This window comes from Strongylocentrotus purpuratus, unplaced genomic scaffold (genome assembly GCF_000002235.5).
Source record: "Strongylocentrotus purpuratus isolate Spur 01 unplaced genomic scaffold, Spur_5.0 spur5_scaffold_13, whole genome shotgun sequence".
NCBI lineage: Eukaryota > Metazoa > Echinodermata > Echinoidea > Camarodonta > Strongylocentrotidae > Strongylocentrotus > Strongylocentrotus purpuratus.
This window is the reverse complement of record NW_022145598.1, coordinates 25,230,026-25,253,256: the sequence shown is the minus strand read 5'-3', so window position 1 is coordinate 25,253,256 and position 23,231 is coordinate 25,230,026. Positions and strand designations below refer to the sequence as shown.

The 23,231-nt window shown below is 38.7% G+C and overlaps 2 protein-coding genes across 3 annotated transcripts in view; one reads left to right on the top strand and one right to left on the bottom strand.

Annotated features, from left to right (window-relative positions):
• Positions 1–11,952, top strand: part of LOC105438813 (transient receptor potential cation channel subfamily A member 1-like) — a gene marked incomplete at its 5' end in the record, with an annotated part of 46,214 nt that extends 34,262 nt beyond the window's left edge. Inside the window, 6 exons of the mRNA XM_030983646.1 lie at positions 43–243; positions 706–885; positions 2,427–2,486; positions 3,829–3,956; positions 7,930–8,094; positions 11,024–11,952. Of these exons, the coding sequence (XP_030839506.1) occupies positions 43–243; positions 706–885; positions 2,427–2,486; positions 3,829–3,956; positions 7,930–8,094; position 11,024 (735 nt within the window). The remainder of the gene's footprint in view (positions 1–42; positions 244–705; positions 886–2,426; positions 2,487–3,828; positions 3,957–7,929; positions 8,095–11,023) is intronic.
• A 1,701-nt stretch (positions 11,953–13,653) lies between these two features.
• On the bottom strand, positions 13,654–21,002 carry LOC100893565 (ganglioside-induced differentiation-associated protein 1). 2 transcript variants are annotated; one of them, XM_030983782.1, is made up of 5 exons: positions 20,930–21,002; positions 19,958–20,153; positions 16,314–16,484; positions 14,797–15,000; positions 13,654–13,883 (listed from the first exon to the last, which is right to left on the bottom strand). In XM_030983782.1, exons 1-5 carry the CDS (start codon positions 20,981–20,983, stop codon positions 13,666–13,668), a joined length of 843 nt encoding a protein of 280 aa, XP_030839642.1. In that variant the 5' UTR covers positions 20,984–21,002; the 3' UTR covers positions 13,654–13,665. The 2 variants fall into 2 exon arrangements, with proteins under 2 accessions (XP_030839642.1, XP_030839643.1); XM_030983783.1 differs by having other exon boundaries at positions 13,654–13,880.
• Positions 21,003–23,231: the final 2,229 nt, after the last annotated feature.

Here is a 23,231-nt window from a genome sequence, read left to right as displayed (position 1 = left end):
ATGATGGATAAACACCTCACCTTACCTTACCTTATTATATAGGACAACCACGCACATAACACACCCGCCATGTCCCTCCTTCGCGTTTCCACCGCGCTTCTCCTGGGCGAACTCGACTTCATCAACTCATTCGTCGACCCGCTCAACGATGGCAACAATATCACCATGCCTTATCCAGAACTCACCTATTTCTTTCTCATCGGCCTTGTACTGCTTATGCCGATCCTGCTCATGAATCTCTTGGTAGGTATTGACACCTCTACATCGTTAACGTTGTTAGCGAAAAGGGGTAAGGGGAGGGAGAGTCAACTTCCCAGTTGAACTTTGTCGGACAAATCAAAATTATTTTTGTTCTCGATTGCCCCGTAAAAATAAACATTCAACCATTACTAACTCCTTTAGTGGCAAATGTATGACATTTGGTCCGAGGTCTGAGTCCTACTTTTTCTTTTTAAAACAAGTGATATGAGACAAACATGACAAAATGTCGTCAGTAAATGAATTAGATGAATCCGGACCATTTTTTTATATTTTTTTTTAGGGGGGGGGGGGATTTGTCGTGCTTGGGGGTTGTCTACCAAGTTAAACATACAATCTGTTTCGATATTCAATCACTGGCCCGATTCAAATTATTTTCAAAAGGTAAGAATGTCATTATTGTTTACGGTCGCAACATAATGACTGGTACTCGTTCTTCCTTCATAGATTGGTTTGGCGGTCGGCGACATCGCCTCGATGCAACACAACGCTCATCTCAAGCGTCTCGCCATGCAGGTCGAACTCCACACCGACCTAGAGCAGAAGCTTCCCGCTCGCATCTTACAAGCAGGCGAGAGAGACCAGTACACCGTATACACCCATACCGCCAAGTACTTTATACTCAGGGTAAAGGTGAACAGTTCAGCGTGACATCTCTGTGGCGTGACTAACCCGCACCACCGTTAGGCGTTAACAAAATTTAAAAAAAATGTTGTATTGCCATTTGCGACAGACCCGGAAATCTTAAAATCTAAGGTCGGCTTTTAAAAATTAAAAAAAAAAAACTGTTTTTAAAAGGGAAAAGAAGTATTTTGTTTGTTTAAATGTGATTTAAATGCCTAAAATAATCAAATCCTTACTTGTCTTTTGCCCTCGTTTCGAAATCCTGCAAGGGTAAATAAGTAGTCACAGCCTCGCGTACGTGCATATACCATGCATTGCACCATCTAGAAACCAGCGAGATGTGGATGACGGTCGCTGTTTTGAGTTTTTTGGGTGACGGTCGCTATTTTGAGTTTTTTGGGTGACGGTCGCTGTTTTGAGTTTTTTGGGTAACGGTCGCAGTTTTGAGTTTTTTGGGTGACGGTCGCTGTTTTTAGGCGAAAAAAAGAAAGAAAATATATACGACCGACCGACCCAAGTTCTGCCACCTAAATGGCAATACAACACCTTTTTTCAAGGGCCTTAATCAGTGAGCGAACTCACACGCAATTACACATAGTACATTCGTAGTGTACAGGGTGCTCTGGTATTTTTTTTTAATTAGATCGTGTACTACGTGCGACCACGTGTGAGTTTGCAAAGTGACCCTCTGCAATGCGATTGCGACAGTCAGTCACGCGACAGAGAGGTCACAGTAAAGAGAGCCCAGGCTAAGGAATAAGATGGGAATTTGGGAATTTTGTACTTCGGAAGAAGCGGAATGGGTGAAACAAGAACAAAATCTAAGAAAAATCTAAATTGATAAAAACCGGATAAAAAGAGATAGTAGTGATTTTTTTTGTTCGTTCGTTTGTTCGTTTGTTTGTTGTATGTTGTTTTAAAGTTGATATTTTGAAAATAAATTATGTCCCAATAGCAGTGAGTGGTAGGCAGAAATGTCTGTCCTACTTTTAAATTGGAAAAAGTATCAATTTAGAACACACCACATAGTGTGTAAGATATGACACACAATAGCCACAATGCAACGTTACAGTACAAAAGTTCTCATTCGTTGTAAGAATTTTCTCAATTTTTCACTGAGTTTTGTTTCTTTCCTGCCATCACTCTTACGAAGGATCAACTCAACGCTAAGTTCCGGCAGTCTTTTGCTGAAGAACTGTGCCCCCCTTTTAAAAAATAGATATTCCACCAAAAATGTGTTATGATATTTATAATATATGTATATTCATATACCGGGTAGAAAAACTCTATGTATGCCTGAAAATGAGCTGTGCTGGCGTATCCCTTTTTATCAAGGTGATTGCACCTTTCATTTTCATTTTCATTCATTAACATCAAATTATCATTTTGCACATTTACCTTTCTCTTCATTCATGAATATTCTCTCATGGCAACCTATATTATCATACTTAATTCAGTCATCAGCATGCTTATATTCATACTCCCGTTTTATTTTGTTATTTTGATACCTATGACCCGGAAATACGACCTTTGCAACTGATCAGGCTCATGAGAGAGGGAAATACTTCTTCTATATAAAGATGCTGCAGTACTTCATTTATAGGGTGAGGATATTTTTTGTGCCGTGGGATGCTATAGATTAGTATTTAAATGCTTGCTTTTTATTTTCGTGTTAACATTTTATCGATCCCAGCCATATAAATACTAAGCAGAGGAATTGAATAATCGAATCATATTGTCTAAAACTTACAAATTGTTTTCTTCTTTTTTTCCTTCGTTATATGGGCAAGCTCTAGAAAGCTTTAAGTCATGCCTCAAAACCCATCTTTTCAAGCAAATGTGTAGTCCATGATTTTTAGAGGAGCGGGCGCCTTTGCATGTTTGAAACAGATAAATGGCGCCATACAAATGCTGTGGATCATCATCATCATCTCTATCTCTGTTAAGCGCGCAAAGCCATTTTGGTGATATGTACAAACAAGCTTATGAAAACTGTATTGTATACGTTGCAATGAAATTGTATCTTCCTTTTTACCATCGCTAACATTTCTACTTTTGCAATCATTTCCCGACTTTCAAATTCTTGTACATGATTTTCAAAACTATTTTCGATTTTTGTATTTACTTATATTATGTATCATATCAATAACATGTAATACTTTAAAGATCATATCACTGCTGTCAACAGTTGCACTGCTCCCATCATCATGCCGCTTCAATAAATGCTCTCAAAATTTGATCAGTTTCATGTAACACGGGTACTGTCAATTCCAAAGATTCCATCATTTCTATTCCAATGTTATTATTTGAATAACTCCATCCAGGAATATTGACTATTGCTTATTGTTACCATTTATATTACAAAGTACTTTAGTAGCAACATGTGTTAAAACACCATTTGGGAATATTTCTTCTGGCGAGACAGGTATACTAATATTGATGAGTACATGACTTTATAAAAATGTACACTCTTGTAATATACCTCTTCCTCCTATTACTCTAAACACTACTCCTACTTCTACTACCACTACTACTACTAAATAATAATGATAATACTAATCATCATCATGAATTGCCAAGTTCTTTTACAAAGCTTTTTTCTAAGCGAAACCAACAAGTTATATACGCAAGAACAATTGAATACGTCGGCGGAAAGTAAACTAATAAAAGTGTTGCACTTACGATATATCATGCCTGTTGTCTGTCAGGTTATACTATGGTTTGCTAATCTCAAGGATCGCAGAAATTTTCGAAAAATCCACGTTCGGCGATTTCATCAGCCGTCATGTCCACCCTTTATCGAAATGGGCGAACAATACAAAGACCCATTTTGTAATACGATCATTATTTGAAAAGGGATGTACAAACAAGGTATTGCATTTCTCCGTGCGTTACATTATGGGAACACAAGTTACAGGTCGTGTTTTATATGTTTCGAAAAAACAGATTTGGAATAAAATCCGTGAAACAGCCGGAATGGAAGGAAACGCCATCGGTTCAAAGTTGGGAGGTGATGCTGCAAACGATCCCCAGCTTGTTATACTCCAAAACGAGATGATTAGCCAGAAGAGAAGGTATGTAAACAATTTAGGCGCACCACTCACTCACTCCCTTCACCCTCACCCGCACCCACTCTCACACACACCCACACCCACCCCCTGGTTGTACGACACATGCTCCGGTAACAATATACCGATTTACTGACGTATTACAATTTATATGCATACTTTTAAACAAATATTGTTCTTGACGACCTGAGACCCTGCTCGAGGATTGTCCGACATAGCACTAGGTAATGTACACAGACTGGAGTTCTAGTATCGTAATTCATTCATTATTGACGGGTTAATGGAATAAGTCGTCACCGGGTCCCCAGGAAAGAAACATCCATACATTTATATTACACCGCGGTTATTCATGAAGAGTCAATTAATCCCGAACTTCCATCCCAATTCTAACCCTGTACATTACCCAAATCCTAAAATTTAAAGCAGAATATTTTACCGACATCGCTAACACTGCTGCAATGTATTTTCAATTGCGTAATCTGTCCTTGAAGGCATAGCATGGACCTGTTGGCAGATCAGCCCTGTGCCAAACAACTTATCCAATAATATAGATATATCGACTGCTTTAATATGCAAGTCCTAGCTGTTTCTATACTGGCTCTCGGGGACGTTGCATCCTGCCATGACCCCGAAGCGCCGTAGCAAATGTCGCTTAAAGATAAAGACCAGTTCTAGTCATGCGATTGCATTGTAAAAGAAACGTTGTGGAATTGTTCAGAAAAGGTTGATCATCTAGCATACACGTTTTGCTGTGTACTGCAAGGTTCTGGAATCATCAAAATGATAAGAAATTTGGAAGAGTCTTGGTAAAGTTACAATCACTGTACACAGAAAGATGTATATGGGACTACGCGACACGTGAGCGATATCTATCAGGTCCAAATAGATATAATAATTTACCAAAAATATCAATTAGTAGACGGTTTCTCTGCAAAATTTGTATCATTACGTATTAGTCAAAACATATTCTTTCACATGATTGGTAATAAGAGCTTCTATTTCATTTTTGAGAGGGGGGGGGGCATTTCCAAAAACTGGTCTTTACCCTTTCATCCCATTCATCCCCTTCCATTTCGTTTTGCACCTCCCCTCGTCATTTAGAATGTACTGTAGTTATTAACATGGTAAATTATACACATGTTGTTTGAATATTTGTGACCTTTTTGTTGTTGATTTTTTTTGTGTAAATTGCTTTTACAGTTGTCAACTCACACGTAATGTTTGTGAACTTAAGGATTTGTCATGGTCTGTTTTTGTGTGAAAACTCTTGGATGTGTGGGAAGATTGAAATTTTACTTGGACAATATAAATTATTTAAGAATGGAATGAATGGAATGATTATAATTCATTGATATTTGATTAATCCTGTTTAACAAAAGATTCGTTTTAATCGGAAGTGCATCTCGACTTACATGTGTACTGGATTTTGAAACGTCCTCTAAGCAATGCTTACGAAATTGTATAGGTCACCTTAATTTCAAAGTGACGTTCATAACTGATTTTTATCCTGCTATTTCACGAATTCATCCTTCTTCTTGTCAAGAGGTTCCCAATAATACTAGGTTCCATATTAACGCCATACACCAAGTATGCGCGTGGTATAATCTGTGTTAGATAAAATTTCATTCCGTTCCCTCGCTAGTGTTGGAATGATCGTCATTATCTGCAGTTGTCCAATAAGCTGTCATTTTTTATTTTAAAAAAAATTGTATGTGTTTATGTGATTCATAAATATTACTTAATTCATTTTTTACTATGGACATACTGGCTAATTTTTACTAAAACCCCAAAACTGTTTCTACACCCTTGTTTATCTTTTGACTATTTTTCAATAATGTTATCAACATTATTTGTCAATCGTTGCTGGTCATAATGTATTACATCATCTGTTTTACGTGAACATCGTTTCCCACGTTTTTTGTATCTCTTTATAATTAGTTTAATGGTGGTAGAGCTAAAAAGGAAATAAACAGGTTTGACCAAGTTATAATGATTGGTTGAAACAATATAATACACCGAATCAAAATTCCTTGGGAATGTATCTTTTTAACAAAACAAAATTCAATAACGACATACATTCACAAAGTCGTATACAGTTTACAGTAAGATTTTAAACTTGCCCCATATCTGTAGTAATATAATATGTACTTAATCTGAGGGCAAATTATCAAAATTCCTCAAAATAACCGAGATTCTTTTAATTTTATTAATGAAGTATGAATCATATTCGATTAATTGAATGATTAATGATACTTATTGGCTTTGATTTTAATGTGGTGTTCATTTTACATGATTAAATGATTGACAGTCCTTTGAAACCATCTGGGCATCTACTTTTCCCCATTCTCTTTGTATCTCTTGCTTGGCATATCTGCGGCAGACTAATAACGAATACGGCATCTTCCTTAACTGACGGGTGAGGTATTCAACAAGTAGACATTGACAGTTTAAGAAATAACCAACAAAAAGTGCCTGCGCTTTTAGATTTTGGATATTGTCATTAATTCATCCCGCTTGGGCCCCAAGACCTAGTCTAGACATTACGCCCCCCTAGTCATCCCCAAATACCCTGTAGAGCGAAAATTGCTGTTACCCCCATCCTAATTCATACCCAATGCGCATGCGTGTGCACGTCCCTTTTTTCCAACTGAGTATTAGACCACATAAACAATTTTTTTTTAAAGAGGAAACAAATTAAAACAACAGCAACAAAAAAAGAAGAGAAAACAATATATTTTTCTTTCTTCAGAAAATTTGCTACTAAAAATTATGAATGAATCGATTCTTTAAAAGATGATGTATTCCAACTTTCCGGGCTACTACACTTATGCTATTGTTTGGATAGAATCAAAGGTGATGAAAATTATCGGTATTTTCTCACAACCATCCCTATCCACGATTGCAAACTTGCTTTACACACTGTTTTTCTGTAAATCAGGCAGACCTTTTCATTCACGAAATTGCATGTTGTTACCTCACCCTTCAGTTCAAAGTTTGAAGAAAGACAAAAAATAATCAGAAGTGCAAATTTCCTGCCACTCGTGCATTTTTCTACTCTTCTAAATCTTGTTTCATATTGTTTTGCATTACGTGCATGCATTTGCATTTGTATTTCATTTATTTGTATCATTTGTGTTCTTGTAGACATAATTTGGGCGACATCAACTAGGTCTATTTTACGACAAGATGAGCTGCTTGCTGCTTCTAATGTACTTTTAAGCACGTTTATTTCCTTTAGTACCATATCATCATTCGATCTAGCAGTAATAACGATTATAACATTATTTCAAGTTGTCTTTGAATTATTCTTCGTTCGTTACTAACAACTTAAGTTAAATGTTGAACAAATGTATGATTTGATTGATACTAGAATTTACCTCTTAAGGCATTAATAGGGGTTATCTCAACCCAAGTTCAGCTGTTAATTTCCTAGAACGTTAATTATGGTCCATTTACTTATACTTTTGATTTATTTGTTTATTCTTTACAATTGATATGCTTTAATTTATATGTTTTGATTGATTGACTAATTTATTTTATTTCATTTCATATAATAATTGTTTACACAATAAAGAACAAAGTTGACAAAGTAAGATCAAAATTATGAAATGAAACAGGAACAGCAGCAAATATACCACCAAGATTATCAAAATGCGTTAGCCATATTCAACTGAGTAAAATATTCTGGCACCCCTAAAGAGCTCATTTTGAAGAAATAAAGATGCATTATCCTAGCATGTTTAGACGTTTATTTTACTTTTATTTTCTACCTCTTATTATATTTAGTTTTCGCTCTAAACATCTTTAAAGCGGCTTGTATATTGATAAGTAGTTAATAGGCATTTCGCTATGGGCGGTTACAATACCGTTTCCAAATAGATAGGCTGCGGTGCATTCTCTCTTCCTCCTTCTCCTCCCCTGTATTCGTGCGGAAGTGACGTCATTAGTTCATTTTCAGGTTGACCTTAATCTCCCGCAGACTGAAAGAGGTCAAAGAGCAACTGGACCGGCAGTACGACCTGCTGCGCCTCATCGTGCAGAAAATGGAGATCCGCAGCGAGGCGGAGGACCGCGACGAAGGCGAAGGACCGGGCGAGCACGGCAGGTCAGGGCAGCTTGAATTAGACTGGCTAGCAGAGTACTAGTAAGCACCACCCTCTGTTCCATCTCATCTTACATTCATTTTACACTCTCATATTTTATGTTCTTCCGCCGTGGTATCTCGACATTCTTAGACGTACGCTTTTGCGCGTTTTATTTTGCGAGGTAAAGAGCATCATACCCTACTTGTTTACTGATCGCGTAGTGAGGTCCGTTCTCAAACAGGCCAACTCACACACTCGTTTTTGTCCGCACACAAACGCGCGGCAAAGTAATCGCGATTGTTTAAAAAAAGAAAATTGCACTTTAAGTGCGATTCTGATCAGAATTGAAAACTTAAATTGGAAAGTGTTTTGGACCATATAATGTTTTTGTCCCAATAAATGTTGCAAAAGAAAAGCAGTGAAGAGGGTAGTACTGTAAGGCACGTGCACCTCTGTGCGTCCGAGATCTCACAGCGGCCTGATATCATTTTCATCGTTATTTTAAATAAATCATGATGTACAAAGCCCAGCAAATTTACACTACCATCATTTCCCCGATTTAGTTTTGTATCATTATTTAATTGTGCTGGAATTACTATTGATTCAAATATTTACAGTTTTACAGTATTATATATTTTTTTTTAATTTAAAAGCTATCAACCAGTTTCCGGGAATACCAAAGGAAAAAAAATCTAAATGCAAAAGATTTGGTAATTCATTCAATTTAACTAGAGAGAAAAATTCGTAAAAGGCAACTGATTTCATACACTGTGCAAACAATCAAAAGGTGGATTCCTCTCAGTCTCTGTAAGAAGTGATACATTTCCCTCATATAACGTTATGACTGTTTTATTTCCTGGTATATCATTGCGTCAGACCAGGTAAAATTGTCCAGAATTATCAAAGTGGTTTTTAAAAGTATCTTGAATATGTTGTTGTATAGAAAATTGTTAAAGAATTCGAACATTAAAGGGTAGATATTATTAATAATAAAGTTGCATATAAAACATAAAATAAAATAGGACATATACATAATACTGACTAAGTTTCAACTTTGGGCTATCATGATTTTCTTGATTCAAAATGTGTTTACTCTCATTTGCATTTTGCATGACATTTGTGGATGTGCATGTGTTATGATTTAGGTTTGAAAGTTGTTGATTTGTGCTAAAAAATAGTCACTTTTGTTTGTATTATCTCTGCCATCTTAACAATAAAATAACTGTATTTTTTATAGTATTTTCCCGTCAGGCAAGATTGCATATTTGTTGTAACCTCTTGTATTGATTGTGTTTGTGTTTTTCATGGTTCGAAATAAATGTTGATGATGCACGTAGCGAGTTAAAAAGCCAATCAAAATAAGTTATTTGACTTTTCCGATGGATATTGGCAATAATCAAAGGTAAGGTTGAAAAACAAAATCATTTGAATTTATAAATTGCAGTCTGATGCGTGTATTTGCAGTGTATATGAGCAAGCTCCGAGCTTGTAAAACAAAAAATAGAGGTTGAAATTAAATAGAGAATGCGAGATTATGTTTAAATTACTTGCTGTGGCCCCATCACCGTCACGAATCCTGTTTTTTCTCTCCATTCAGCACCCCCTACTCTTTAGTCTTAGACATGTTTCGACCTTCAGGGTATATACTGTATGTATATAATTCTATTACGCTCTTTTGTAATATATTTAATTTGACTTGATTTAAAATCAGTTAAACGCACACTATACGACGAATCAATGTCGTATTGCATCACGGGGTTCGGAAATGTAAATGTAACGGCCTAATTCAGTGCATTGAGATGCTTGTCGTGTGCATGTGCTAATGACTTCTATAGATTGCCTTGTAGCAGGATAGTAACGGAAAATGAAGAATTTGTAACAATAATGAGTAAGTAAATCATTTTTATCACCCATATTAACATATACTGTTTACCCATCCCTAACCCAAACCTTGTAATTGATATTGGCAAACTAACAATGTCCCCAAATGCAATTGCTACTAATTCTATCGTGATAGTCCAGATATTTCTAGCATTTTTTTTGTCTCAAACAAATATCATTGTCCATCATTGCCTTCCATTCGAACTTTGTCATGATTTCATTGGGGGTAATACCATGAGTACTTTAATCCTTGTAGTTTAAAAAAATAGCTACTATGTTATTTGTCCTTTTGTTAACCGTAACCGAGTAATTTTAGGTTCGCATGCCTTTACATTTTAGACGCTTATTCTGTATTTTCTCAATTTCTTTTTCCATATATTAATCAAAAACCCATATGCGGACACACTATAACCATTGTCATTTTCTTCTATTTCAACTCCACTCCTCCGCCTGCTTGTATCCGTCCTTAACACTGCACTCCCTAATCTCTCCGACTATAAACTCGCCCTCTAAAATGTTTCATTGTTCGTACCGAACATTATTGTCTGTCAATATTTGTGTGTTTCTTTCCTGCAACTTAATAACCACTTCTTGCCAAAACAACCGCCTTTACCCAACATCCACCCAAATAACCATCACTTTGCCATAACATTGTATTTAAACATCTGGTGTTCTTAAATCATCTTGTTGTTGTCCCTGAATGCCTCCTTTCTTTCCTTGTCCACTACCTTATCACCTTTACCATTTACACTCATCACAAACGCCATCACTACCACTTACACCTTCACTACCACTTACACCACCACCACCACCATAATCCTCCTCACCCCTTTCATCATCGCCATCGCAACCATTTGAACGGACACCCCAACCACCATGCCCACCAACGCCTCCAATACCACAACCATCATGACCACCACCTCTACCACCTTTACCACTCCACCATAATTACCACCTAACACCGCCACCACATCTTTCACGGCGATCTCTAATACAACCACCACAACTACAACAACCACAACCACTACCACTACCACTACCACCACCACCACTACCACCTCTACTGTCACCTCTTCCCGTTTGTACTGCTTCATTCTCAAACCTTAGATGGTTACCTTCAGCCAACTACGGCACCGACTTCTCCCAGTTCGTCTCATCTCGCAGCTCCAGGAGCTCCAGTCTAGCGAGTGTCGGAGGGCTCGGCACCGTGATCAGGCAGGACAGCGCCCCCACCGTCCCCACCAGATCATCACCATCCTCTGTGCGTGCGGCGTCCACCTGGAGTTTACCCCGGTCGCGGTTACTTTCATCTTCAGAGTCAACGATCTGAGATTTTCCATTGGCCCATAACCGTTGACATACTTTTTTTGCAGCACGTTATTTAGTGACGCCACATTCGCCTTGTCACTCTATGCCGCACTTCCAAAGTCTGATATTAGTGTCCGTAAAGAAGCATACGTTAACCGAATTTCGATGACTATGTTCTGATTTTGTTCGATATTAGTGGAAACAAGGATGTGCAAAAGCTTTACATTATGTCCAGATTCTTATTGGAATTTCAAACTAACAAATGTAATGTTGAATCGTGCAATGGTTTACGCAAACTGTTTCCCTTACTTAGCCAGGCCAAACAATTATATTAAGCCATATTAAGTCACTTGTTCATGTACAGTACACCTAGGGCCAGCTTCTTGAAACCGTCATAGGTCTAAGTTCGTGGATATCCCATAGAAACGCGTGTCAATTATATAACACACGTTTCAATAAGATGTCTAAGAACTTAGACTTATGACGGTTTCGAGAAATGCCCCCATAGGGCAACGGCATCAGTGATGTTAATACAAGTTCAACGACACGTGTTTCAATGGCCTATCAGTGAAGTTGTAACTCATGGTGGATTCGTGAAATGACGCTATGGACCCGAACACACTGGGCCATCTTATAGTTGTGTACACACGTTACTTATAATTCATGCAAAACTGGGGACATTTTTTTAAATATCATCTTTGATATTTTTATTCCTCGCGAGGTGAGTTCATGTATATGTTCCAAATGGGAAATTACTTTCAATTCATTCAAAAAGTGTTCCTCACCTTTTTTGCCATTCCTGACTTTCGTCTTCAATATTTACATTCAGTAATAGAATGCAACATATTTGATAAGTGCATGTATATTTTTCTTTTTAAATTGTTTCTCCAGACCTTTAAATAAAGGATGAATATTGCATTGTCGTTGGAAGTTGCAAAGATAAAAAAAAAACGGAACAAAGGTTGATGACAACAAATTTGACCTTTTTCTTGTGATTGGTACATTTTAAAGATATTTCACACCTGATAAAGGTTTCAAGGAAACAAGTTTCTGAAATAAAAGCTCAGTCACAGTCGACATAATTACCTAATAAATTATCCTGTTAAGCTATGTGTAATGAACAAAATCATCACACCTTCTTCTGAGACAACACTTTTAAAAATTCTATTACTGTGTGTAGATGGTCCACGGGCTTGACATCTTAGAGAAAGAATTTAAAATTTGATTGTGATTAAGAATATATTAAATCTTCTTTATCTCCATCGCCTTATAGAACCTGGCGTTTCCTGTATCAAAACTTACGCCTTAAATCAATGTTGTCTTTTTATAGTACCCAACGTGTTAAGCTGCTAAGCATTTACTGACTCTCTCTCCAGGCAAATTTGATTTGTAAAATGTATTTAAAAAAAATATTTCTTATCTTTAAACTTTGTAAACAGCCATATCTTTTTCGAAAACTGTAATCTTGAACGTCAATGTGCAATTTATAAAGCAAAAGCATTGTATGACCTTGTAAGGTGATGCTAGGTGAAGAAAAAAGACTGGACAATGAATTTTAAAGAAATCCTTCGTCTATGTTATCTTACACAAAAAGAGACGAAACTTTTAAATGTGATCACAGCGTGAATATTCCTTACAGTTCTCTGAATGAGATTAGGCATTATATGTTTAATCTTTATTCACTAGTGTTCCCGATGTGAATGAGGCGGATACAATAATCGTTGCATCCACTTATAAATTCACAATGTGATGTTCAACAGAAGTCCGGAAACAAAATGCCTCTTTTCTCTACTAAAATATAAACTATTACGCTATGTATTTCTTATTCTGATTTGATACTCACAAGAGTACAGTAGCTAGTTTTACTCGTTTACATTATGGACTGAAGCAGTCTTTGAAGTAAATACAATTTTACGAAATACTTTATGATATTCCTAGCATTGAACAGTCTTATGTGATGAAATGCTAATGACATATTTTTGTAACTGGTACATAATATGAACTTGTTAAAATATATAAAGGTATACAATGTTTAATATTGACTTTGCTTCAGGGAAGTGATCTGATGTTGTACATCACAGTGATAAAAATTAAACAGTTTATTGTGCTGTATTAAATGCTATAATCTGTGATATCACAATAAACATTTTGATTGGAAAATGATTAATTCTTCAAGCGTGTCACTTAATGTCCGGAAGTTGTAGTGTGGTATTTGAATGTTTAAAGATAGAGAGCGATTTCACCTTAGGCACGAGTTCAGCGTTATTATATACAGAATACACAAGCTTTGTCATGCAGTTGGAAATAGAATAGATTGATGTAATAATGACTTATGCCGAGAGCATGAACTAAATCGACACACTTCATTTAGATTTCATCTGGAAATTCGTCTTGAATTGCGTCGTGAATTGGCACAAGAACACTTTAGTAAAAGCTAATCTTCATTTTGTTTTTAAGAAGCGGCTGTTCGCATCGCCACATGCTACCCGGAAGGAATTCCTCTGGAGTATACGGTTGTAGTAGTCCGTCATTAGAGGGCGCTTCGACAGGTAAAACCTTTGGGCCTGACCCACGAAGGTCAAACGATGAAGAAAGCAGGATAGGTGAATATCTGCGACCGTGACGGTATTGCCACACAGCCAGTACTCATCATCACCTGCTTTGAATATAATAAAATTCAAAGAAAAGGAAACATTAAACGCAAGGAAACCGCTTGTTTTTCACATAGCTCTCATCTTTTTTTTCTCGTTCTCGACGTGCCTTCAGGAGCCTACATGAAATCCGATCTACTTCTATTTCTTTCCTCTTTGGATTTCTTTTCTCTCTCTCTCTCTCTCTCGTCACAGCCCCACCCCCAAAAAATCTACCTGTTCTTTACAACACAGGAGTGGAATCCACTTCAAATAATAATTTTTCTGTCAGAAATACTACTAAACTTTGAAACGAAATGAATCATCGTTGCAATGGGAGCATCTCTCAAAAACCTACTACATTCAATTTGTTGTCTTGTTCTGGTATCTTTGCCTGTGCCACCGTATCTCATTAGAGAGACGGTGCTATTACCCTCGTCACACCGATAAGACCAACACCAGACAGACACCAGACCGATCAAATCATTACATTACCCCCAGTGGCAAAGACTCGGTCGGCTTCGTGTCGGTTTGGTGTTGTGGAGATATTTTGTTATTAGAAACATGAAGGAGCAAGTAAAGACAGAACTTTTTTTGTCGATAGATTTGTGCCTTTATATTGAATAATAATGATGACTTTACGCAGGTGAAAAAGGGGTTTAACATCATTACTATGAAGGATTATCATCATTATCCGGTACAAGCTATCATTTCCCCTTTCTTTTTCTGCTTCTTCTCTCTCTCTCTCTCTCTCTCTGCGTCTCTATCTCAACCCTCCCCTCCCCCTCTCTCTGTCTCTCTTTCTCCCTCTTTACTCCCTCTCTCTTTCTTTACCCCTCTCTCTTTCTCTCTCTCTCTCTCATTCTCTTTCGCTGTCTGTCTTCCACTTTGTACAGGCCTATAATCATTTTTAATAATATGAAGATCATATCTTGTTCGTACCGAATTCTGCTTTTCGTTTCTGTAGTTCTTCTTCGACTTCGCCAAAGATTCTGTCGACGTCCTCGAAGACCGCAATAACCCTCTTTTCATCAAAGATGGTGTCAGCCTCGTCGTACAGTCCCCTTCTCCCACTCAAACCTGCCTTCAAATCGGGGTTTTGCTCTTGGACAATAGCTAGGTTTTTTCCAAAGCCCTCAATCCTCGCTATAAATAGTGAGAATATATTACGTTGAAATGATATAGTATGCAATCAATTTGTATAGCGCATATTAATACCTACAATTTAATTTCTATGCGCTTTACATTACAAAATTGGCTAACGCGAACATAACATAAAGCTACAGTCCCATATACGTCCCGGACCATCCCGGACCATCCCGGACCCCATCCGGGGTGATCCGGGATTCGGTCCGTGTTGACACCGTGTTGGCACCGGGGTGGTCCTGGATGGTCCTGGATGGTCCTGGATGGTCCTGGGCGGTCTGGGAGTCGACCCCGGATGTTTTTGACGGTCAAAAACTGCCGGGGTGGTCCGGGACGGTCCGGGACAATAGTTTGATCCGGGGTGATCCGTGTAGCCACCGTGCTGGATCCGGGGTCATCCGTAGTGGCGCCGGGGCGGTCCGTGTTGATCCGTGGCAGTCCGGGAGTGAGTTATTGACCGCCCAGGACCATCCAGGACCATCCAGGACCATCCAGGACCACCCCGGTGCCAACACGGTGTCAACACGGACCGAATCCCGGATCACCCCGGATGGGGTCCGGGATGGTCCGGGATGGTCCGGGACGGTCCGGGACGTATATGGGACTGTAGCTTTTAAAGCATCACACTTTTTTGAACAAAACATCCCGGACCATCCCGGATCAACCCAGACCATGGTCCGGGATGGTCCGGAGTGGTCCGTGCTCGTCCGTGCTGGTCCGGCTTTATATGGGACTGGGGCTTAAGACAAATAAAACTCTAATGCAAGCCTGAGGAGCGAATGTCTTTAGTGCTTCTTTAAACGTATTTAGAGAAGATGTATTCCTAATTGCTAAGGAGTAATTCCACAAAGCAGGAGCTGATGCTATAGAGGATCGGTTTCCATAAATGAAATTAAATCAATTACTGTTTACAGGATTTTCAGCCGTAAGGTATACTGTGATGATGGTCGAAGTGTACGTAATTGAATGCCTATATGAACACAGTCTGATATATAAGAAATAAACACCCACAACAAATTTCTTAGGTCAGAAAACGAAGCAACTGCGGTCGCTGATTGCAAGATGACGATAATTCCCAAAAGCCATATTCAATAATCCAAACATTGATAGAACAAATAAGAGAATTTTAAAATATATTCTACCCTTTCAGCAATGGACTTGATTCACACATATACCAGTAGTCTTTGATATGGGACTGCACAAAACACTGGACATCAAACTTAACTGCTTCTTTATCAAAAACATTAACAAAACAAAAAAGCAAGGCATATAGTAAAACAGAGCAATCAACAAAAAATGAACATGAAGCTTACCTCGTACTTTCTCCTTTGTCATGAGAGGAGAAACTTGGCTGTCAACTGTTAGGTGTCGATGAAAAATAGAGCCATAACTAACGACCCTAACATTGATAGATCCTAGGAGATCGGAGAAGTGTCCTACCCTGTCCCCCATCACTGAGGAATCGTCGGGGAACAGCTTCGGTCCTGGGATGAATTTAAGATAGAGAGTTAGAGAGAGAGAGAGAGAGAGAGAGAGAGCGGGGATGAGAGATATGACATAGACAGATAGATGAAGAGAATGGAAAGGTGGGGGACACAGAAAAGGGGGAAAGGAGGGAGAGCAGTGACAAAGCGAGAGAGAGAGAGAAAGAGAAAAGACGAAGACAAAAAGAAGATCACCTAGGATCTATCAATGGGGAGAAAGACAGGAAGAGAAAGAGAGAGAGATTAAGAAGAAGAGAAGGAACGGAGGGATAGACAGGAAGAAATAGAGAGAGAGAGAGAGAGAGAGAGAGAAAGCTCGGTGACAACGCAATAAGGGAGTTTACAGATAGCACATGGTACAAATGACCCCAAATATCCACAGATCTTTTACACATGGAGAAGTTTCACTTTGAGCATCTTAGAATAATAACTGCCAAAGTCCTAGATGTGCTTCATGAATACCTTTTGTTTGACCTCTTGAAAAGAATACTTCCACCTGCGTATCATAGAACGTTGGTGCATAAATGAATAATGTTACATAACTTTCATGAGCGCACATCCAGTATTCATTTCTGGGTTTTACCATTTTGGTACAAATGACCTTTATCTGCCCATGCGCAGATTGTATCTGTAAACTCCCTTATTAATTTGATTTTACGTCAGAGTTTTCAACATACCCGAACCATGTTAAACAGTAAGATAATTTTGCTTTCATTAATATCATTGTTAAATCTCATGAAGCTTTCAAGGGAAACTCTATTCCCCCACCCCCACCCCCACCCCACCCCCCCCCCCCCAACAAAAAATGATAATAATAATAATAGTGCACAGCGCGTATATCACTGAAATCTATACGAATCCCTTTTCTATTATCACTTTTATTTAAAAAAATACTAACGTATTAATTATATGTTTCTCACGTTCCTTCTTCAAATTGGACTACGTAGAATTGTACTGAGAAAACATCCCCGTGCTTTTAACTTTAGATTTCTTTTGTCGTTGTCTGTTTCACGTATTATTATTCATTTTTCTAGAATTGTTTACGGGGATATAAGACAACATTATATTTAAAACTGTCCATTTTCCAGTCGTGATGTCAGCGTCGTGATGTCAGTCGTGAGGTACATCTACCCTGTATCGTAGTGAAACATGGACTTTTAGCCTCTGATACTTAAAAGCGTTTGGAAAGTTGCGAAATCCGGTTTTTAAGAAGAATGATGAAAATCCCCTGGACTGACAAAGTTAGTAATGAAGAAGTTTTTACACGAGCTGGAGTGCAGGCGCGGATCCAGGGGGGGGGGGCCGAGCGGGCCTTGGGCCCCCCCCCCCCGCAAAAACAAAAAAAAGAGAGAGAAGAAAGGAAAAGAAGGGAAAGAGAAAGAAGAGAGAAAGGGAAAGAAAGAAGAGGAAGAAGAAAAGAAAAGGGGGAAGAAGGAGATTGGGGAAGGCGAAAGGGCCTTGCCTCCCAGGCTGTTGACCCCCCCCCCCCCCCCAATCAAAAAAATAAGAGAGAAGGAAGGAAAGGGAAAGAAAAAAGGAAAAGAGGAGATACTGGCGTACTGATAGGGGGGGGGGGCTTGGGGGAAATCAAATTCAAACGTGGTTTATTTCTAATTCCACAACGGTGGATTACAAATAATGCTGAAATGACATAAGTTCCGAGATTTTTCCTCACTTTTTAGTTGATTCCTACTTGTCAGGGCCCGAGGTACGGCGGGGATCGGGAGCCCCGAGCCCCCCCCCCCCTACTTTTTTGAAAAAGTATATTAAAGAGAAATAAAATAGAATGAGAGCAAGAAAGAAAGAATAGTTAACTGCCAGTGTTGAAAAATAATGAGACATCAAAATATGCTCATCTGACCGTGATTAATGCCTAAAACCCCTAAGCTTCCAGGGGCTCTGCCCCCTGGATTTCACCTAGGGCCCTACGGCGGGCCCTTAGATGCTCATCTGACGGTAATTTAATGCCTAAAACCCCTGATATTTTGGGGCTCCGCCCCCTGGACCCCACGCCAAATAGTGACGTGCCAGTCTCACAAAATAATAAGGTATACAAAAAAATGCTCATCTGACCTTAATTAAACGCCTAAAACCCCTGAGCTTCCGGAGCCGGCTCCGCCGCCTCGACCCCCCCCCCCAGGGGCCCTAAGACGGCCCCTGATTCAGACAAGGATTAAGAGTATAGAGAACGATACAACGCATCGTCTTCTTTCTCTAATAATATAATGAAACGTCAAAGCTTCGCGCAGGAGGGGAGGGGGGGGGACTGAATTCAGACAAGGATTAAGAATCGAGAACGGTACAACGAATCGTCTTCTTTCTCTCATAATCTTATGAAACGTCAAAGCTTCCGCGCTTCGCGCGGGAGGGGGGAACCTGAATTCAGACGAGGATTCAGAGGCGAGAACGGTAATACGAATCTTTAATGATTTAATGAAAGGTAAAAGCTTCCGCGCTTCGTGCGGGATGGAGGGGGAACTAAATTCCGATGAGGATTATTTTCGAAAAACGGTACAACGAATCGTCTATTTTCTCTAATGATTTAATGAAACGTAAAAGCGTCCGCGCTTCGCGCGGGAGGAGGGGGTTGGGGGAGAATCTAAATTCAGACGAGGATCATTTTCGAAAACGGTACAACGAATCGTCTTCTTTCTCTAATGATTTAAGGAAATTTAAAAGCTTCCACGCTTCGCAAGGGAGGGGGGAACCTAAATTCAGACGAGGATTAAGAGTCGAGAACTCGACAACGAATCGTCTCCTTTCTCTAATAATTTAATAAATCGTAAAAGCTTCCGCGCTTCGCACGGGAGGGGGAACCTAAATTCAGACGAGGATAAAGAGTCGAGAACTCGACAACGAATCGTCTTCTTTCTCTAATAATTTAATAAATCGTAAAATTTTCCGCGTTTCGCGCGGGAGGGGGAAAACTAAATTCAGACGAGAATTATTTTCGAAAACGGTACAACGAATCGTCTTTTCTCTCTAATAATTTAATGAAACGTCAAAGCTTCCGCGTTTCGCGGAGGAGGGAGGGGGAAAATCGCCCCTCCCTGCACCGACCCCCCCCCCCCCCCGCATTACGTCACTGTTGGTCACCATTACGTACCAATATTTGGCTCGCAAAATTTCAAATTTGGGCCCCTCCCCCCCAGAAATCCTGGATCCGCGCCTGCTGGAGTGCAAAGGAAAATGATATGTGAGGTGCTGGTTAGGGAGTTGAAGTTCATGGGTCACATTACACGTAAAGAATGCCTAGAGAATCTTGCTTTGACAGGGAAAATTGTTGGTAGAAGGAGTAGGGGAAGAAGGAGGATACTTTGGTTGGATTGTTGGAAGAGAGAGGAGTGAAAGAACTGGGAGTGGTACTAATACAAAAGGCTAGAAGCCGAGGGTTGTGGAACAGCATGATCGCCAAAGTCAAACGATATGGCACTTAGAGAGAGAGAGAGAGAGAGAGATGTCAGCGTACATACCGTCAGATGGTAAAGTGTCCACATACACCATAATGTCACTCGAGTCTGTATAGTACTTTCCATGATGTTCCATGGCCGGTACCATTCCCTTAGGGTTGACTGTCCTCAGGAACCATGCCTCGTGCATCTCGTCTGTCGCTAGGCTGATCAGGTGACTCTTGTAGTCGATGCCCTTCTCGGCCAGAGCTAACCGAGCCTGGTAAGACAACGATTCATGATAATATTCATGATAATAATAATAATAATAATGGCGATGACGACAATGATGATGATGATAATAATAATAATAATAATGATAATAATAATAATGATTACAATAATAATAAAACTAATAGTAATAATAATAATCATGATAAAAATAATAACAATACTTATAATAATGATATTAGTAATAATGATAATAATATTTTTTCAAAAATAATGATAACAGGATATGGATAATAATAATGATAGTAAAAATAATTATAAGGGTATTAATGTTAATTATAATGATAATAACAATAACAACAATAACTACAATACTCAGTTGATATGTTCACGTAGTTTATGCTATCTTTCAAATATGTGAATCACAAAGTCTGGTGAGACAAAGGTTAAAATGTAAAGTAAATACTAAGTGTCTATTTATCAAAGGAAGTAAGTCTGAGGTATTCGTTTTCCTTTGTAAACGTGATCTTAGATCCAGGTTCCAGTTAGGAGTCGAATTAGTAGTATACACGAGGTATACAAGGAGTATACAGGTAGTATACATGGAGTATACATGTACATGGAATAATTACGACGGGTTAATGGCTGTCTGGCTTTTAGCAGACGACTTGTTTTCTTTTGCTTCACTGCCAGTCTTCACTGCCAGACGTAGTGATCTTATAAATCGTAGCTCAAAGTCCACCTTCAATACAATTCTACAATACCACCAGGCAATCCAAACATCCAAACATACAAACATCCAAACATACAAATCCATATCCATACCAGTTGTGAGAAGTAGCCTTCTTCTGCGTGGTATAGAACGGGAACAGACGCCATTGTGGAACGTATTACTCCAGTCTGACTGTCAGGCCTGATATCTGAGGCAAGAACTCAAGTAGATGATGTAAACTTCAGCGCAGGTATATACGATATATTAGGTAGGGCGATACATACGGTTTCTAAGTATTTTCAAATCAAAAACAAAGAGGAGCTGGTATAAAACGTCGGTTGCGGGTAGACTTGTGTATAATGAACTTGACCTCTGTGTCAGACAATCGGTACACATTCAGCGATTGGAAATAAACACAATGGCCCATTTCCGTGATTTAATGCTTCTACTACTATCCAGCCGGCGGCAATTATAAGATAACTTATTTGTTTTGTCCAATTCGTGAGACAAAATATTTACCAGCTATTTATTCAGCCGAGCAGGGGGGGGGGGGGGGGGGGGGGGGGGGGGGGGGGGGTGTGCTGGAGAAGAGGACCACTCATTTTTTTTTCGGGGGGGGGCAATATCATTAAAATATTTGTTAATTTTTTTTAAAGGTAAAATTTACGTTACTATCCTATTTTTGTACCGTTTTGGGGGCTAAGGGGCAATTTGCAGTTTGTGGTATACAAATATCTTATTATTATTATTATTAAGGGGATGGGGCCGTGGATCCGCGCATGACTACTTCTACAAGTAGTAATATTTCTAATACTTCTCATACTTCTGCTACTACTAATTTTACAACTACTACTACTACTACTACTACTACTACTTCTACTAATTCTACTTATTCTACTACTAATACTACTACTGCTACTTATTCTATTAATCCTATCTTTTCTACTACTACTACTACTACTACTACTACTACTACTACTTCTAATCATCATAATCTGTCGTTGTGTAATTTTTCATTTACTTGACTCTCAATCCAATTGTTGAGGTTTCCGAATCACTCCGTACTTACATCGCTAAGATGCCACTCTCCACCCAGGTGTACAGGGTACCTGCCAATTGCTGGGGTAGTAATGATTGTAGGGCACTCAGAAAGAACATATCATAAATGTCAAGTTTCTGTATTAAATCAAAGAATAATTTCTGTTTTTGTTATTACTATTAAAATTGTCATTATTAGTATCATTATCATTTGTTTTGGTTTTGTTATCACGAGTATCATAATTAATAGTATTATATTAAAATATATCTTGTATTTACCTTGTAGGCTTATCAGGAATTTATATAATATTATAATCAGTGTGTCGGGCTTAACAGAAGAAAAATGCATGAGAGTTTAAATGTTTAATGAAATATATCTCATTGTTTATCGATTAGCGTTCAATACATTCACATACCCCCACTGGACAATAACATTCGAGATGACATCTGAGAATGCACGCAAATGTCTTATTAGAACAGCAGCGACATGATGGAATGATGGAAATTGACATGAACAAGAATCCATTTTTTAAATTTTCACTCAAGAAATGGTTTAGTAAAAGAACGAGTTAATAATTTTGGGGGACCTCCTCCACAATGCGAAAATTACGTTACTAATGTGATAGGCGTAGATCAGTTTGACTTTAAAGGATCACTTTTTAATCAGCACATGCTTGCCTAATGATTACACGCAGCGACCATCCATTGCGTGATATTCTTATCTCACGTTTGTTAATTTATACCCGAAGGAGGGGGGGGGGGGTAGTCACATATTAAGACATATATATCGGGATGTGCCGCCCTAATGGGTCACTTTTTCACAAAAATATTGGTCCCATTTTTAACAAAGATATCCTAAAGAATTATGAGAAATGGGCTTTACTTCGAGAAAAATACCCCAAAGCGACCCTTAAAATGGGAAGGAGTTTCGAGGCTTGAGCGGCACACACCCGTTGAAAACGGAATCTGAGTACCCCCCCCCCCCCTGCGACTTTATACTCTATATAATTGAACAACACTTGAGAACGTCAATACAGTGTAGCAATCGGGGTTTGTTTAAAGTTATACGTCCGCTTGTCTTTCCCCCTACCAGCCCCTATCCCCCCGCCCCCTCTCCTCACACACAAAAAGGAAAGTCCAAAGAGTAAGGCCTGAGGTCTTTGGCAATTTGTATTTTATTAAGAAAACTATTTCATTCACATGGAGCATCAATTTTGATATTTGATTTACAAAACACAAGTATACAATAACGAATATGAGACATCACGTGAAGAATACATGGAAACAGTAGGCAGATACGCATTTCTTTAAATGAAAATAAATGTTCGGAAGACAGTCAGCGGTCATTCGTGTAAATCACTCTAAAAATCAATCATT